This window comes from Athene noctua, chromosome 6 (genome assembly GCF_965140245.1).
Source record: "Athene noctua chromosome 6, bAthNoc1.hap1.1, whole genome shotgun sequence".
NCBI classification, from domain to species: domain Eukaryota; kingdom Metazoa; phylum Chordata; class Aves; order Strigiformes; family Strigidae; genus Athene; species Athene noctua.
This window is the reverse complement of record NC_134042.1, coordinates 33,274,780-33,292,348: the sequence shown is the minus strand read 5'-3', so window position 1 is coordinate 33,292,348 and position 17,569 is coordinate 33,274,780. Positions and strand designations below refer to the sequence as shown.

The window sequence follows — 17,569 nt, the reverse complement described above, 5'->3', positions numbered from 1 at the left end:
CCTTGCTCTGCCAGCGCCGGGCAGCCGCCACACGCCCGGGAGTCAGGCCCGGGAGTAAAGAAAACAAATGTCTCCTCTAGTGGATTTCTAAGTAACTGCGAGACAGAGGGTCTGCTCTTAATCTCTCATTGTCACATTCAGCTTTTAAATTGTCTCTTCATTCATTCGCGGTTTTAATAAAACTGGTTTATAAAGTCCTGCCACATGTCTTAGGATGAGTATGAATACTGTAAGATTAACTGTAAGGTTATTTTAATAATCTGCAAAAGTACAAAAGTTGAAGATTTAAATATCTGTTAAAAACCAAATGTGTTATGGCACAGCAATACATAGAAGTATTGAAGTAACTTTCAATGCCATACTACAACTATACTATAAAAGTATTTTACTATTGAATTTTAGTTTTGTGATCCTATGTTAGACTGATAAACCTTAAAACGATATGCCTTTTTTTGTTGTTTTTTAATTAGCAGTTGCAGCATTTATTAGTCTTCCTGCTACAAGGGAGGAAGAACTACACGGAAGTCATGTTTGAGCCCTGTTTTGAACCAATGTCCCAGCTTCACTTCAGCTGATTCAGTGCATAGTAACATTACAGAAAGCCCAGCCTACAGATAAAGGGCCCTTTACAAGTAGTGCCACTGGGTAAAATAATCTCCAGGCATTGTAGTTAACAGCTGTATTAATCTCTTTCTGCATCACTGCTCCTAATATAAACCAGACATCATACAGAGATATCTTAGACTAATTGTCGCTAATGACCTGAGCTGTTTGCCTGAGTATACTTATACTGGTGTTACAGTGAGATACAACTAGTAACAGATCAGTTTAATTACAACGTTCCAGTTAACCTTCAAGATACACATTTTGCTCTCTTAAGAATTCAAACAAGTTGTGTTACTTTATTATTGGAACAAGAAACATAATTTTTGAAGGACAGAAATACAAATTGAGTATATTTCATAACTAATGGATTAGAAAGCAATACTATTAAAAAATGTATCCTTCGTGAATAACAACAGGAGCTCATTGCTTCAAGTTCAGCACTGCGTTACGTGTAGGAAAACTGTCTATTTTCTTCTAATAGGAAGATTCTGTAACTTCAGTTACTTAGTAGAACATGGTTCAACGTTTTACAGTGTCTTATGAGTAAAAATGAATCTTGCAAACATGAAATTTCAAGCTTCAAGCAGGTAATAGACGTATGCTAATTTTTCTAGCACCTTCCATTCTCTCCACTACCATTAAGAAATATGTAATGATGCATAAAGACCCAGCTATATCTGCTTTTTCGCAAGTAAGAAATAAAATGCTGAAAAAACAGGGAGGCCTCAGACACAGAGGAAAACCACAGAAGTGGTGAATAAAGTGAATTTGTTTAGAGAACAATCAAGAGGTATTCTGACTTTTCAGTTCATGAAGTCACTTTTTTGCATGGCTAGTGAGTAAATCAAGATATTTTTCCGCATGACTTCTTCATTGTTTCAGCATCCTGGGAATGTCCCTTTAACTAGTAGTTTCTGGATTATCCTGCCTGTGTGTTTATCACAAACGGGTAAATCTCCACTACGCTGAGGAGTACATACGTGCCTGGAGGGTGACTGATTCCACTTCTTATTTGTCTCACTTCCCACCTTCTGTCATACCGTTAGTCAGTGCACAGACCTGATGCTGGACAGAGTTCCCAGAATCGGAACAAGGTGAGTACTTGCATCAACCTTCACCCCATTCGTTGGCTGATACATTCAACAGCAATCACATATTTGGACCAGGATGGAAAAAAAATAAAACTATTCCAAAAGGAAAGATGCCAGTAAGAACAAAGTAGGTTTATTCCTGTTCCACTATGGGCAGACAGCCAAATGGGCAGAAACTTTTCTCTACTTGCAGAACAAGGGCTGCAACATTCAGCTGTAGGATGGTAGTTTTTCCTCCCATAATCTTCAACGAGAGAGTAAAGAATACAGCAAAAGATGTGGGTGTTCCTACCCATGCATGTCATGAGTGTTGACTGGGGGTTAAAGGAGGAGAAGCAGAAGCACTGTATAGTGTCCTGAGGCAATCACTGTATGTCTTATTGATGTCTTTATCAGAGGTCATCACATGTTCATGGCCACCTTTGTCTCTGTCCTGTTTATTAGAGTTGCTAGTGGGAGCAAATCAGGTAATGGAGAGCTGCTGAGGCAAAAAATGAGATGGGGCAAAATGGAGAAAATGCAGAAAAACAGTTAGGATACAAACTGGGGTTATAGGAAGCAGAAGAAAGAATTTAATCCAGAAATAAGTTTGAGCTTCAAAAAGAGAAAATGTAAGCTGCAGAGGAGCATATGGACAGTGTCCTACTTGCCTCTTTTAGTATGTGTTGTCTTTAATGTAAGTGCAAAGAGAGAAGATACAGGAAGGAGTAACTGTGGAAAGGAAGAAAACTTATAGATGTACCTTCTAGGCAGGGAATCAGGCAGGAAATGGGTGTGATCAAGATTTAGAATAGGAAATGTGCCAGATAAAAGAATTGAGACATTTCCAGTATGAATTTTCTAGAAATAAGAAGGGTTGCCTCTGTTACCCTTAATTTTCATGGCTTGGTCAGTTTTTTCCAGTAACTCTAGTTCTGGCCTGTAGCAGATACCATTAGAAAAGGGTATCCAATTAGTTTTGTTCAAAATTACTTAATATTATATATAATTCATATTATATATTATATATAAACTAATCATTTTAGTTTATATTTACTTAAACTAATATAAAATTCCCCTGAATTAGTTCTTTCAGTGGCTTATGGAATGCTCATCAATACTATGGCTGATGTATGGGGTGGAGGGAAGAGATACTCCCCTGATTAGAGGAAAGCACATTGGGTCTAAGAGAAATAACTCAGAATAATTCCTCATAGTACAAAATTACCTACATATTTCAACTGAGACTAGTGTCCTTCTGAGTAACATGCTATTTGCATAGCAGATCTGCAGGTTAGACCTGCTCAGACAGTAGCATGTTTGTGAGCTTTACATTACCAAAACACTTTCTAAGTTTTACAGTCATGAGTCAGCGTTCACATACTCACTTTACCTTCTTCCTCATCCCTAACCTGTTTCAAGTTTGTATATACTTTTACCAGGCTCACACAATGTGAAGAGCCATAAAATTCTGAATTACAACAATTGCTAATTTCACGTGCGCAGAGAGATCTCCACATATTTGTAGGACTGGAGTGCAGCCCTTTATATGATGTTTGCATTGGTTAAATGCTATTAATATTACTTAACTGATACGCATTTAATGCTTGCTAAGACAGCTGTTATTAAGGGCATCATTTTTACTGACACCTTTGGGTGTTTTAAAGCGGAAAGATCAGTCTTTAATCTGCATTTTCTTGCTGTGTGCATTACCAACAGCTGAAGCTTTTCAAGGACTTTTGTTTTCAGTGGCAAACATAAATGTACGTGCATAGGTCATTTGGTATGGCACATATGGATTAAACCTTGAAAATATTTTCAAGCTGCATGAAACTAAGACCAACAGAGTTTTTGGTAAGAGATTTGCCTTAATTGGAAAGGCTTAAAATAAATGATCATATGATTAAAAAAAGCAAGGATTGCCTGCTATTTGTTGTAACCCCTATTTCTGTAATGCCCCTGTAGCCAGAGAAGCAGCTGTTCATTGCTGACATTCTCCCTGCCAGGCATTCCAACTCTCTGAGGTAATGGGCTACAAGCATACGGGCCTTCGCTTTAATTCTTTCAGCGTATCCTTCCGCATGGATAGAGCAAGGGGAACGCCTCCAGGAAAAGAAAATAAATGCACACGCACTGAGGCACACGGAGACGGGTGATTTGAAAATATTCCCGAGAACACAATTTGCACTCATGCAGCGCAGCGTCACATGAAAGAGGCTGCTTGAAGAGCTGGTTGGCACAGGTTTATTTTGTTGTAATATTTTCTTCCACCCCCAGCTCTTTACCCAGTGGAATGATATCCAGAGCAAGTTTTTTGAGACAGGAAGTGAGGAATGTTTTCACTATGAGTGATCTGAGAGGAAGGTGGGTTAGCCGAGATAGCAGCTGTTTCATACAAGAGGAACACAGTAAGTCAGTTCCCAAGGAATACCGATGAGATGGCTCTGGGAGAAAAAGTCTTGGAGTGCTGTGGGGTTTTTTTGGCTACACGTATGTGAAAGGAGACACGGTGTCTTTGAATCGCTGCACAAGGTAAGAGAAAAACAGCAGGCACAGCAAATAAATAGCAGGTGATCTTCTCTGCTGTACAGTAAGACTGAGGAGTTTCAATCATTTACTTTTTGAGAAGTAAAGGCTGTAGAATTGTGTTTCTGGAGGTGGGGGAGGTTTGAGATGGACACTTACTGCTGTTCTTTCAGTCCAAGAGTCATGTCAAAGATTAACTGGTAAAACAAGGGGAGGGTGGAGTATTCTGATTTTTTTGGCTCCGCAAATATTTCTGAAATAAATTTATGTATTTTAAGTATTTGAAGTAATAGGGACCCTTTTTCACCATCATACACTGTGGTTTTATTTTGCACGCTGTCATTCATGCAGGTTGTTTAAAAAATCTTTGTAAAGTAAAATGCTAATTATTGAGGGGGGAGAGGGAGGTGTAGGTAAAGGGGAAAGTGCTCAGTAATCACATGTCAGTCACAGCCACGTTGCTGAAATTCTAATACAACATTTTTGAAACTGTATGTCTGTGTTGAAATATAAATGTACAAAGTTTGGCCACTAAAGACATTTTTAGCTGTAGCATGAAATTCCAGGCTTGCTAAATAAAGGCTTGTTATTGTAGAGGTCTTCAATTGGAGTTGTAACTCCTGGCAGTATGTAGTGCCTTTTTGCTAAAGTAGCTCTGTAACAATGAAAATGTGTCCAAATTTAAAGTAATGCAGATGGCAAATATGAGAGCACCTAGCATTGTAAAATGCACAGCTGCTGAATAAAACCAGCACAGCTGTGTTTGCAAGAAGTACACATAGCTAGCAATAGAAGTTAATGAATGATACCTCAGTGTTATTTATCAAACTTGCCTTTATTCTATGATATGATACATCAGGAATTTTTTTTTAGTTGGTCTTCTATGACATGGACTGGGAGTTAGTTATTTAAGTCTTCCTTGTTACAAATGTGTTTCAGAAGTAATGAAGATTATGTCAGACATGTACTGAGTTAAAAGGAAACTGTTTAGCGTGAATGCTCAGTAGAGCAATAAACGCAAACAACAGATGAAGAGCACTCCTGGCACATTCTGAAAATTCTGCCCTAAACTTCCTTCCTGTGCTTGCATTGCTACCTGTCTGCATAGCAAAATAACTGAAAGGCTGAGATTACCTCATGTCAGCATTAGATGGTTTGGAAATTTCACCTGTTGTGTCACCTCTGGTTGGTGATTTTTAATTTTTTTTTTTTTCCATGCCCTTAGAATACTTTTCTAACAGGCTGATGGGCGCTTAAAAGTTTGAAAGTCTTTCATATTCGGTGGTACTATACAAAAACTGAGATTGAAACAGCACTGCACTTCTGACTGCAGCTTTGGAAAAGATGAGCAAGTTGGTTTCTCACGTTGTAGCACTGAAGAAAGTGTGTAACTGTGCAAAGAATGTATTGGAAAACAGGCCCGGGGATGAGCTGAGGTCAGTCAGCCAAAAGTTACTCTGCCAGGAATAAACCCAGTGCGAGATTCTGTTGGCAGTGGGCAGGAAACTAAAAGCTTCTGTCTGTAGAGCATTCCCTGCATGCTGCTCCAGGGGAGCAGGATTTGGAGAATCAAAGTGCAGAGCAAGTGATAAAGTGAGGAGTTCCCATGTACCCCTAAATTTTTCAGGGAAACTTTTTGCTATGAGTTGTTATTCTGCAGCAGCACCCAAAAACAAGTTAGTTGGTGTTTGGGTCAGAGTTGTTTTGATTCAATTAAGTGGTTAGCTGTTGAGGATGGGGATTGTGTAGAATGGTAGAACTGCTTCAAGATTATTAGAAACATGGTCATTAAATGTGTTTATTCTTTGGAGCAGGGTTGCAAAGGTGTCATTGAGGAAAAGTGCTGTGCTGCGTCCTCTTTCTTCCCGTTTGAGGCCTTTAGCGCCTTTCCACCTCCCTTTTGTCTTTGCTGTGCAAGGGAGTAGGGAGTCTGATACGAGCTTTTCAACCTAAAGAGTTTGGAGTTGAGTAACATTAAATTTCTAGGTATGTATATAAATGTACAAGTAGTATATGGTGCTCTGTTTACAGCTATATCTTTGAGTTTAAAAACAGGTGTGCTAGGAAGACTCCTTCCAATTCCCCCACTCCAAGTAAATGGATGTCTTCCTGTTATTCCTGTCTGATACTTGTACAAGTCTTCAGCAATCAAATTATGCTTTTCAAGATGTGCTACTAATACATACCAGCCGGAGAAAAACGTAGGTGGTGGTTTCCTTTTCCCTTTCAGGCGGTGCGGCGCTGCCACTAGAGGTCCGCAGGCCGAGCTCCCACGCCAGCAGCAGCTCACAATGGGAGGAAGAAGCCCAGCTCTCCCTCAGGGGCGGCCCGGCCCGAGGGCTGCGGGGCAGGGCAGGGCAGGGCAGGGCAGGGCAGGGCAGGGGACTTGCTCCGGGCGGCGGGTGCTGCGGCCGCCGCCCGGCCCCACAGCTGAGCCCCGCGCTAGTAGCGCTGCAGCGGAGCGGAGCGGAGCGAGGCGGGGCCCGACGCGGCCCATGCCGGGGGGTTAGGCGGGGCCGGCGGGGTTAGGCGGGGTTGGGGGCGCGTCCCCCTCCCTGCGGCGCGGCGCTGTGAGGGAGGCGGTGCAAACCCCCGGGGGCGGCGGTGGCGGCTTTGTCTGGAGTGGGTGAGGCGCTTTCACTTCAGTGGCAGGTGCGGTGCCCAGCCTCGCCATAGGGACTGCGCTCAGCGCGCCTGGTTCTGCAGAAACCCCTCCCCTGTGTTTGGAGGATGTTTTTATTTTGCGTGTCGTACCGAAAACCAGCATTAATAAGGGCGACAGATTCCTTAGGCTAGGGTGCGTGTGGTAAGAAAACACTTAGAAGAGGAGAAAGGCGAAGGTTGTATGTTACAGAGTTAATAGGAGAGGAGGCGTGAAGGTGTTAGCAAAAGGTGGGGAAATGGGTGGCTACCTTTTGGCTGGAAATAAGCATTTTTTTAAAGTACATAGTAAATAAATAGTTCTCAGAATTCGCATACTCTCTTGGTGAGGCAAAGCGTAACCTGAAACATCATCATAGAGCAGTCTAGCATAAGAAATAATGGTACAGCTAGCTGTAATTCAGGGAAAATTAGAGGAATTGGATTTTAATTGTCTGGTAGGAAATAGCTGAAGTGTGAGCTTTAATGCCTCTCTTCCTGCCTTTCTTTTTTTTTTCCTTAATCGTTATGGGGCTTGGTTTTGCATTTAATCCAATAGACAGCAGCTGGGGCTGCACACTGCTCTGAAAAACAATCCAGGTTGCTGGATTTACTCTTAAAATGGCTTTGTTCAGTATTAGAAATACCTTGGGCAACTCAGACTTAAAAGAGATATTTCATTTAAATGCTGATTCAGTTTAGAAATACTTATTTTAAGATATTGCAGTCAAATTTGATCGACTCATTATTTACTTGCAAGTTTAAAAAATCCAAAACTTGCTGAAGTCTGGTGTCGCCTGTGGAAAAACCAGAAATTCTGGTGCTTATTTCATTATTTGAATGTATAGCAGCTCTGCATTTATGAAAAATAGATTATTTAGATTTAGAAAAAAATATGCACGTTGTTTTTCCCATGTTACCATTCCTTGTACAGTCAGAGTATTTCTGATTCTTGTATTTATTCTTTCTCTTTTGCACCCTAGTAGGATTCCAGTGGATGCCCCTTCTACTTGTCTCTTGGTGGAAGACTTGCTTGTCTTTAATGGATACTGCTGCTGCTGGTTGATCTCTGGAGACTTTACAGCTGCTTACCTTCTGAGAGGAGATAGCTACTTGTCCCCTCACGAGGTCCTGGTGGTAGTAGCTTTTTATCAGTAACCATCTGCGGGGAAAAAGAAGATGCCTCTACCTTTTGGGTTAAAATTGAAACGAACTCGACGTTATACAGTATCCAGCAAGAGTTGCTTGGTGGCTCGTATCCAGCTGCTCAACAACGAGTTTGTGGAGTTCACGCTGTCAGTGGAAAGCACGGGACAGGAAAGCCTGGAAGCAGTGGCTCAGAGGCTTGAGTTGCGGGAGGTAAGCGAACCGTCAAGTGAAGGTGTGATTCTTGTCTCTGCTGCTAGGTGGCTTATGTGGTGAATCCTTACCATTTGGGGCGATCTATTTACTGGAGCAGCTGGAGCTCCCCTTGTTTCCTCACCTTCTGGCCTTGATGGGGACTTGGATTGCTCCAAAACCGTTTCAAAATTTACCTTACAGAGCTGGGGAATGCCCAAGGGGAGGACATGTGAGAAGTGGCAGTGAATAGAAGCCTAGAGCGATAGACAAAGCGACTGTTTTTCTAAACCTGATAATGCTGAAAATGGTGTTTAAAAAAACTCACAAAGCAACCAAAATTTTCTTCTGCCTAAGCAATTTGGTTAAGAATTACTGCAAGACTTGAGACAATTTTTAGCAAAGAATATGAGAGAGTGTTGTGTACATGTTTTGGTTTTTTTTGTTTGTTGCCTTTTTTTTTCTGATGGATTAGTGCTGTGGAAAGAACCTAAAGCATAAAATGTGATGTGTACCGGTGACCAACTATTTGTATTGCTTGTTCAAATACCGCAAACATGTTTGCAGACGCTGTCTTGGAGCAAGCATATAGTACTTTATATCAAGTGCTGGCCTCATGAGGAAACATGGTTTGCATTACTTGAATCTGTATGTATCTGTGTAACCTGCCTTTTCCCCCAAAAATTCCTTACTTGATACTTTGAAGGATCCGTCTGCACCTGAAATTTACACTTCTCCCACGCATTTAGTGATTATGCATACATCTCCTGTATGGAGCGAATTATTTCTGAAACGCTGAGCTGCAGAATGTTATTTATAGAAATCTACACTACTACCAGCATATGAACCAATGTAATTGTTTTATAATTTTATTGAACACGGATGGATTTGATAGCAGTGGTTGAATGCTCTCGGTCCTGTGTAAAACTGACATTTCAGTAGAGTCTCAAAAGGTTTAGTTCATTTTTTAGTCATTAAACTGTGACAGCATGTGCACTTTTAGGGGGAAGGAGAGGGAAAACGTAATAAAAGTTTAATTTTTCTAACATTGTTCTCAGAAAGATTCGTTTGCTGTGTTATGTGGTCTGCCATATAAAGGTGTTTTAAATATGGGATTCAAATACAGGATGAAAACCCAAGACTTAGGGAACCAAAATAAGAGTAATCGTGAAAATAATTGTTTTCTAATAACTGATTTTTTTGAAATGTTGTATTTTTATTGTCAAGCAATGGCAGCTGCTTATAACTCGGTCCTGCAAACACTTATTCCTGTACACAGCATGCATTACTGTAGGATTTCTTGGTAGAAAATGCTATATATAGTCAGTTGTGGTAAGAAACATTTTTTTTTCTGTTTGGAGAATAATAAATGAAATAGATGTGAATTCATTAATCTTGAAGTGTTTGTTTACAGTGGTTGTTTTCAATCCTGATATGCATTCTATTAGATTCCTCAAATACTTTTTTTAGTGTACAGTTACTTTGGAAAAACAGAATTCTGTGCAACAGTGTGACATCTTTTTTTTTTAATCTTGCTCCTTTTAGTAGTAAAGGGAGAATCTAACTACTCTTGTAGCCTTGGTATTTACTGGGAACACATCAGGTATCATATATTTAGAATTCATTTTTTGTGGTGTGAGTGGAGATAGATAAAACTGACAATCTGCTTTCAGATGTCACTGCAAAGTCAACAGAAGGTAAAGAATTTTAACTATATTTGGTTTGCAAAATGCAAAGGCTTTGTCCTCCTGAATGATGACTGCTAGCTTTTATTGAACTAGTCACAGAGTGTTGGAGATGCAGGTTTTTTCAGCTACTCTTCATTATCTCTTTCTTTGAAGCTACTCCTAAAAAAGATGGCAGTTCCCTCAATTAAGAGTCATATATCAGTCTAGGGGAGTTGACAGTACACTATTGAACTCTGAGCAGATTCCTTCAGTCATGCATTCTTGCATGGATTATTTTGGCAGGAAATGTGTTGCAATAAAGGGAATGGAAAGTAGGGATATAAATTACTTTCCAGAGCTTGCATTTAAAAAATGTTGTTCTGCCTTTAAATAGTTAGATTGGCCAAGCAGATACTGGATCATTCCTGACTGCTTGCTTAGTAGAAAGTTTTCAGAAAGAAAAATTTGCTCAGCACTTTCCTTAAGTTTGCAAAACCAACATTAGTCCTGGATACTGTAAAATACTAAGTACTTTGTACAAGATGTTGCATATTGTTAATGCACTAAGCACACTTAAAGCATAAGTGTGAATTCAGAGTGTTAAACATGAAAGTATGACTGTTTATTTGAATACTGATACTTAACATAGGTATGAAAACCGATGCATCGGATTACTGTGTATGGGCTATACAGTTATGACATGCAGTTCCCATGCTCCTTCCTAACAGTTTATTGCAGGAGGTATAAGGGGAATCTCTACCTTTTTACACATATAATGGTAAAATTTGTAAATACCTCTTTCTCTCTGGTGTAGTCTGCAATTACTGAATTTGGGCAGTGAATTGAATGGCTTATTTTTAATGCTGTGCCATCTTTTCAGATACTTGTTTTAACAGATCTTTATGTAAAGGAGTAGTCTTCAAATTATACTTTGTGTGGCCAAATACTGGTTTTCTTTTGATTTTCTAGTTAATACTTCTCAATTTCCAAGTTGTATACTAGTATGGATACATAGGGTTTAGGGAGTCTTAAGTATGTTGACAATTTTATTTTTTTACTGAATGGTAGACTTTACAGAAAAGTAAAATGAGTGCATTAAACTAAGAACATCTGGTATTCCCAGAATGTGATTCATAAGCAACGGGTATGTAAACCATCTCTCTTAAACTGAGGAGCTGGGGAAAGCGAGCATAAGTTACCCTTTCTCGTGCAGCCTGTCTTTTATCCTGTGAGAGAACTACAACCAACCTTGATTTATGCAAAAAGTTGGATAAGTTGTGGAAAACCATTCTGGAATTACAAGTTTTGAAAAACTACTGAGAGCTCTGATTGTTAACTACATTAAAAAGTACGTGCAGCACTGCTAATCTTGCATCTAGGGCACGAGTATACAAATTAAATACTTGAAAATATAGGAAAAAAATTTAAGTAGTAATATAGCTAGATGTCTATAAGTGTTTGGCAGGAGATGTTACGACTGATTACTTCTCTTTCTGAATTTTCTTTCGTTTCTGTTTTCTAATGTCCCTTCATTCTGTGTTAGAAGTGTTAAATTCTGCTACTGTGTACAAGCAGCGAGTCTGACTTAACTGCGGATATGTGGTAGACATTTGGGCCCAAGTACAAAAACCAGTGGTAGGGAACTTCTGTGGAGAGTATGTGTTGTGCATATGCAAGTTCCTGTGTTTGTTTTGGATGTGAATAGAAAACAAGGAATCAAGGTTATCTGGGTCCTGAGTAACTTAGAAGTTCCTCAACAGTGCTTCAGAAATGCTTGAACTATGCTGTAAAACTTTGTTCTGAATTCTAAAATATCAGCTCTTGTTTAGAGAAGACACAAAAAAATGCCTTTAATTCAGTATGGTGATTCTTAAATGTGTGTTTTGCGTATGTAAAAAGTACTTTTAAATAAGACCAAGTGCAATCATAAATATTCTTACCTCTATATGTACCAGTAAACATATTGACTGGCAAATAAAAGTTGGGCCAAGTCATGATAGAGGAGTCACTAACATAATTATGCTTTGTATCAAAGTCTGACAAAATTTTAGCTAATGCTTGGAGAAATCGGAGAAGAAGCAGTGCTCATAGCTGAGCTGCTATGGTTGCCTCTCTGAACCAAATTTTCCTTAAAATTAGGAAAGGAGAAATTGTCTTGGAGGAATGTATGTAAAGATGCAGACCTTCAGTGTGTAATTATTCTTAAAAAGGTACTTTATCGAAAACCAAACTTGACTCAATCACAAACATATATATAAATGTGCCATAATTGTAATTTAGGAACCAAGATAAACTACAGGACAGAGCAGTTAGCCAAAAATCAGTAATTGCCTCAATGCAGTTATTGTAGTTCTTCCTGTTACTGAAAGAAAAAAACCTGTATATTCAGGTACAGGACTTGCCCTCAGTCTTATTACACTGAACACCACAAAATTAAGGTTTTTCCATGAAAGCAGTAGGGGCAATTAAGAAGCCTTGCCCATAATTTCTTCAGCTTTTTCATAAAATTAGGTCAGAATTTGAATATACCAGTTAATTGTATTTTTTCACTGTCACTGTCTGTGAATTGCTGTACAGTTTTTTACTAATTTTGACAGAAGAGTTTTTCTTTACTTCTGACGCAAAGACATTAGCTTATTGTTTAGTATTTTTAGACTACTTTGAAATTTTGAATTTAAGCCTCATGAATGGGAACATGATACTCTTTTTAATGTCAGTACTGTGTAAGGTGTGAGTCAAAAGCAGGTGTGTGAGTCCATCCTTCTTGGAGTCTGGGGCAGTGGTGGGGAAAAAAATAACATGATTTTCTAAAAAAAGCATGTTTCTACGTTTCTTGGTCATGTTGATAACTGACCTGGTTCTGAAAGAGGTTAAAATAGGTCGTGGCTATAATGTCTTATATGCACTATGAAGGCATGCTCTTTAGCTTGTTAATTAGCTGGTTTACCTTTCTCTAATATACTGATGAGTAGAATCTGCCTTGCCTGTCGAGAGACCATTTAGTCAAGATATTTGCAGGGTGTAAAACACAGTGTATTGTGATTTGTGCAGTGTTTTAATTTGAATAAGTTAGAATATGTCAGATTACCTTACAAAGTATTGGTTTTGGTTAATTTTTATCCCTGCTGTTTTGCTTTAAACTATAGTGGGCTATTGCTTTGTTTAAATAGCTTTTGGGAAACCCATGTTGGAGTAGTTAGGAGAAAATAATTGTGTGTATGTTTGGAAAAAAGGTTTGGCTTATGAAAGATGTAAGACTTAAGACTGACTTCTGTCTGTATTCGTATAGCTACCCTGCTAAATAATCCCTCTTGCAGCTACAGTTGAAGATCTAGAAAAACTAAAGTAGTATAAGCAAAAGTACCCTAAAGTGAGAAGCTTCAAATGGGGAAAACGGAGGGATATGAAGCTAGCCAGCAGTCCTACTTTTTCTGCAAGAACAATTGGTCACGGTAGTATGCAGAGTGTAACTTTCCACCCGGTGGCTGCTACATGACAAGACTCACAGGTTTTTTTCTCCACCACTTCCAGGAAGTCTTGGATCTTGTACACTGGCCGGTCCAGGCTGCTCCAAATCCTTTCTCCCCTAGAGATTGGGAAGATCTGTGGAGGAGGTTTTCTGCTGTGATAAGAGTGGAGTTTCTGGAGAATTTTCAGGGCCTCTTGTCTCCTTCTGTTCCTAACATTGGGTGTAGCATAAAGCTTTCACTTGGTATCTGGCAGTTGTGCATAGTGCAGGATTATTAACTCAGTTCTCCTGCATGCAGTTTATTTAAACTGTGATACCCTGATGGCTGTTTTGTATCCAAGCATATAATAAAGCTAGACACAGTGGAGCCCTTGCGCTAACTGGGGTTTTGTAAGTCCAAATGCAGTGCTTATCCTTCAGTAATGAGAAGGTGCTTTCAGCACTTCATTCAGGAGAGTCTTATGGCTTGTTTTATTTGTATGTACAAGTGTAAAAGAGGAAGAACCTAAAAATATGTTTTGATTACATTCTTCTGTAAATGCTGTTATTGTTTTCTTTTTATAATTTCTTGATTCACGTCTTAGGATGGTGATTCCTCAGGTCGCTGTACCCTTGAGGCAAGTAGCAGACTGCATTAATTAAAAGGCGTTGTATTAACAATTAGAAAACAATTCTTTTTTCCAGTCTATTTGTAACCTGTGAGATATTCTGTAAGATTTGTAGTATAGGATGTGGAAATTAGCTGGGGAAATACGTAGTTAACTACGTAAGTTTGAAGTAAACTTTGAACACTGTTATGCCTCAGGGGAATGTGTGGTAAAGTCTATTTGTCCTCTCTGCTTCCACCCACAAAATGTGTTTGGTTTTTTTTCTTTTAGTCTGGTGTTCTATAGAGAATGATTTTTTTCTCTAACATAAATCTCTGAATAAATGGTGTTTTGTCAACATCCTAGGGAACATAACTTTATATTGGCAAAAAAATGAAAGGCACAGTTGAGTTTGGGGATCATAATAGGTGCTGTTAAGTTCAAGTGAGAAGATTAAACACATTTGACATCTGGCATATGCATTTGTCAGTTTTATTTTTTTTCTAGGTAGTGTAAACTGTTACCAAAACAGACCCTGAGATTCTGTATTAAAACATGTTTCTGCTAATCAGAATAAGTGGTATATAGAAATGATGTTTAGATTAGAGCAAAAGTGAAATTATATTAGGGATAAGACTGATCTGTACTACGGAAAATAAAATGAAAGACAGCAGTTAGTACTTCCCTGTACGAACTGCCTGATATTAGTTAGCTACAACTATCTCATTGATTCCATTTCAAATTATAAAACAGATGAGAAACAGCAAAGTATGCTCAATAGATGTGGAAACTGATGAGAATTTTAAGATTTACTGCTCAGTTTTTAATGGGTTTGTAAAAGATAACACTTAAAAAAAAAAAAAAAGTGTTATTTACATCCAGGAATTTATCAGTAAGCTGTTTCTTTGTCAGCACCAATTCTATAATGACATAAAATCACATAATAGTTTGAGTTGGGAGAGACTTCTGAGGGTTGCATGATCCCACCCTCTGCTCAGGAAGGCCAGCTTGGATCAGGTGGCTCAGGGATTGCCTGAGTGAGTTTGAGTGCCTCCAGGGATAGAGATTTGACACCTTTTTGGGCTACCTGTTCTAGCGTTTGCCTAGTCTTGTGAAAGTTTTTTTCCTGATCTAATTGGGATTCCCCACATTGCAGTTTGTGCCTAGAGCTTCTCATTCTTGTGCAGCGAGCACTTCCAAGAAGAGCCTGTTTCTCTATTCTGTATACCCTGCTCTTAAGCTATTGAAGTTCACAGTAAGATTTTACTTTAGTCTCTTCTTAAAACCGATCAGCCCAACTTCTCTGATTTATCATACATCATGTTAAAAGATATAATCTAATCACCTACATTAGTGTAGTTTTGTGGCACTTGTACCTGATGAAGCTCCTCTGCTTAGTTTAGGAACTCTGGTTGACATCATGGATTAAGTCACTATCTCCAATTTGAGCTATAGTGCTCTGTTGGGTTTTTGGTACTTTTGTGTTCTTGATAACTCTTGGACTTGCATGCAAAAATGTTTACTGTTCCTGTCCGTAGTGACAGAAGAGCTAGGTAGACAGTAACTGTGCAGAAATTGCATATTCTTTTTATTTCTAGTCGTTTTTTTCTCAAAGGGGTTGGGTCATGAATAAGTCACTAAAATAAATGAACCTCAAAGTAGCGTTAATCTTAACAGCTTAACATATTTTAAGAACTATGTCATGACATTCTTTTTAGCATTGGATGTTGTCCTGAGCTGCTAATAATAAAATGTTTTAGCAATGAATAAAATTGGATTCTATTTTAATCAGTGCGAATATTCCAGGGTGCATAAACTCCTCTGCAAACTCACAGGATCAAATTCTGCCCTTGAAGTTAAGTGAAAGGTTTGCATACAAGTCAGAAGACAAGCTTTGGTCCACAGTGTTTTGCCTGGTTTTCATTTTATTTTTGATAGTCCAGATTGGAGGAGTTTGTAAGGGAAAATACTGTGGCAGAAGAATCTTATTTAAAGATATGCTGGATTCCAGAGAATATTTTAAAATGTGGAAGCATTTTTCTTAGTCTGTTGTGCCAGTAACTTAGTTCTGTGTGTAAGCAAGTAAAGGTGGTCAGTATTGTAAAGGGACACCGGTCCAAGTGATAATCATGCCTTAAAAACAGGCTATACATTCAGTTTAGACTTCTGGGTGTAGAACCAGGAGTATCTTACATCAGAGGGTGAAACAGTCATGATGTTAACAGAAGTTTGTGCTCTTTCTTTCCTTACCTTTCGTTATGTATTTGTGCTTCTTCGGGGCTTAAATACACCAAGGCTGCAGATGAAAGTTACTCAGTTAATTAGAAATTTTTGCATACATTTCAAATTGGTTTCCAAAAGTGTTTGTGTGCTGTCTTTTACAGAAGTCTTTCAACTTCGTTGCTGTGCTTTTGTGATTCTGTAGCTATTACCTGTAGGTTTCAGTCTCTGCCTTGGCTTCTGCTCTCACCCAGAAGGTTATGGTTTGATGTTTCAGATCACACTCAGCCAGGGTCTTATGCAGTTGACCTGTTGGCTATGTGGGCTGAGCCAGCACAGTAGGCTTTGTGTTTTTGAGCTTTTCCTAGCAAGTGAGATCAAGTAACTTATGGCATATAGTTCAAGTTTAACTGTTGTTTTTTGGTCCTCTAGTTTACTTCCTGTCTTGCATTATGTATACATCACATCTATAACACTCAGAAGTTACAGGATGTCACAGCATCACAGCCTGACTTTGGCTCCTTCGATTGTGCACATGGCGTTAACAGTCTTGTAATGAAAGCGAAATACAATGTTTCACATGCATTCCTTTCTTCAGTCTGCAGGAAGGATTGAGGAGTAGTCATCTGGTACATTTTATCCTCTTCAGTGTGTGATGTTGCAGTGAACATAGTATTTTTTTCTTAATACTGTTTGTGTGGTAGTACTGTTATAATTTCTAACATCTTATGGAATATTAAGATATTTTCTTCTCAATATCCTTGTGGGGTGGCCAAAGTTGCCATACGCTACATCTTATGGATGGGGGATTGAAGCACAGTATAAAAGCAAATGTTGTCTATAAAGTATCTGCAAACTTTTGTGTGCTTGGACTGAGAAATTAAGAAAACAGTGTTTATAGTATTTGTATTCAGAGCCATTTTCCTTTTGTCCTCTTGAAACTGGAAGTATTTTAGGAGTTCTTAAATTTGACTCTTCACTTCTGAATTCTGAAAACCAAGAGCAGACAGTGTCCACCTATAGAAAATTTGATTTGTAGGATTTGCTACAAGAGAACTCTGTTTCTGCTGTTGGAATACAGTCTGTTTCTGGTGATTTTTAAACTTTCCCAACCACAAAACTATTTTTGTATATACCAGCATTTTGCCTTTTCTCCAGATGTCTTCTACTATACTGAAAAACTGCTTTTTCCTTCTATGAACAGTTCTATTTAAATATAATTTTTGTATTACACCCTGTCTTTTTATCAGATAGGACCAGAGTTGTCTTAGGTTGCGGAAGGGATCTTAAGGTTAAATAGGCAGGCTTCATTCTAACTTTTTTTTTTTTATCTTCTGAATATTGATTTTGCAATTACATGGTAACAGTAATTTTAATTTAGAGGATTTTTTTTTTTAACATTGGGGAAAAAAAACCCATCAAAACCTACCAACACCTGTGTTGATG

General features: G+C 38.7%; 1 protein-coding gene across 2 annotated transcripts in view; it reads left to right on the top strand.

The window, feature by feature from the left end:
• The first annotated feature begins 3,888 nt into the window (after positions 1 to 3,888).
• PTPN21 (protein tyrosine phosphatase non-receptor type 21) overlaps positions 3,889 to 17,569 on the top strand; it is a 50,550-nt gene continuing 36,869 nt past the window's right edge. For both annotated transcript variants that reach the window (XM_074910071.1, XM_074910070.1), the window contains exons 1-2: positions 3,889 to 4,208; positions 7,829 to 8,201. In XM_074910071.1, the coding sequence (XP_074766172.1) occupies positions 8,022 to 8,201 (180 nt within the window). In that variant the 5' untranslated portion in view covers positions 3,889 to 4,208; positions 7,829 to 8,021. The remainder of the gene's footprint in view (positions 4,209 to 7,828; positions 8,202 to 17,569) is intronic.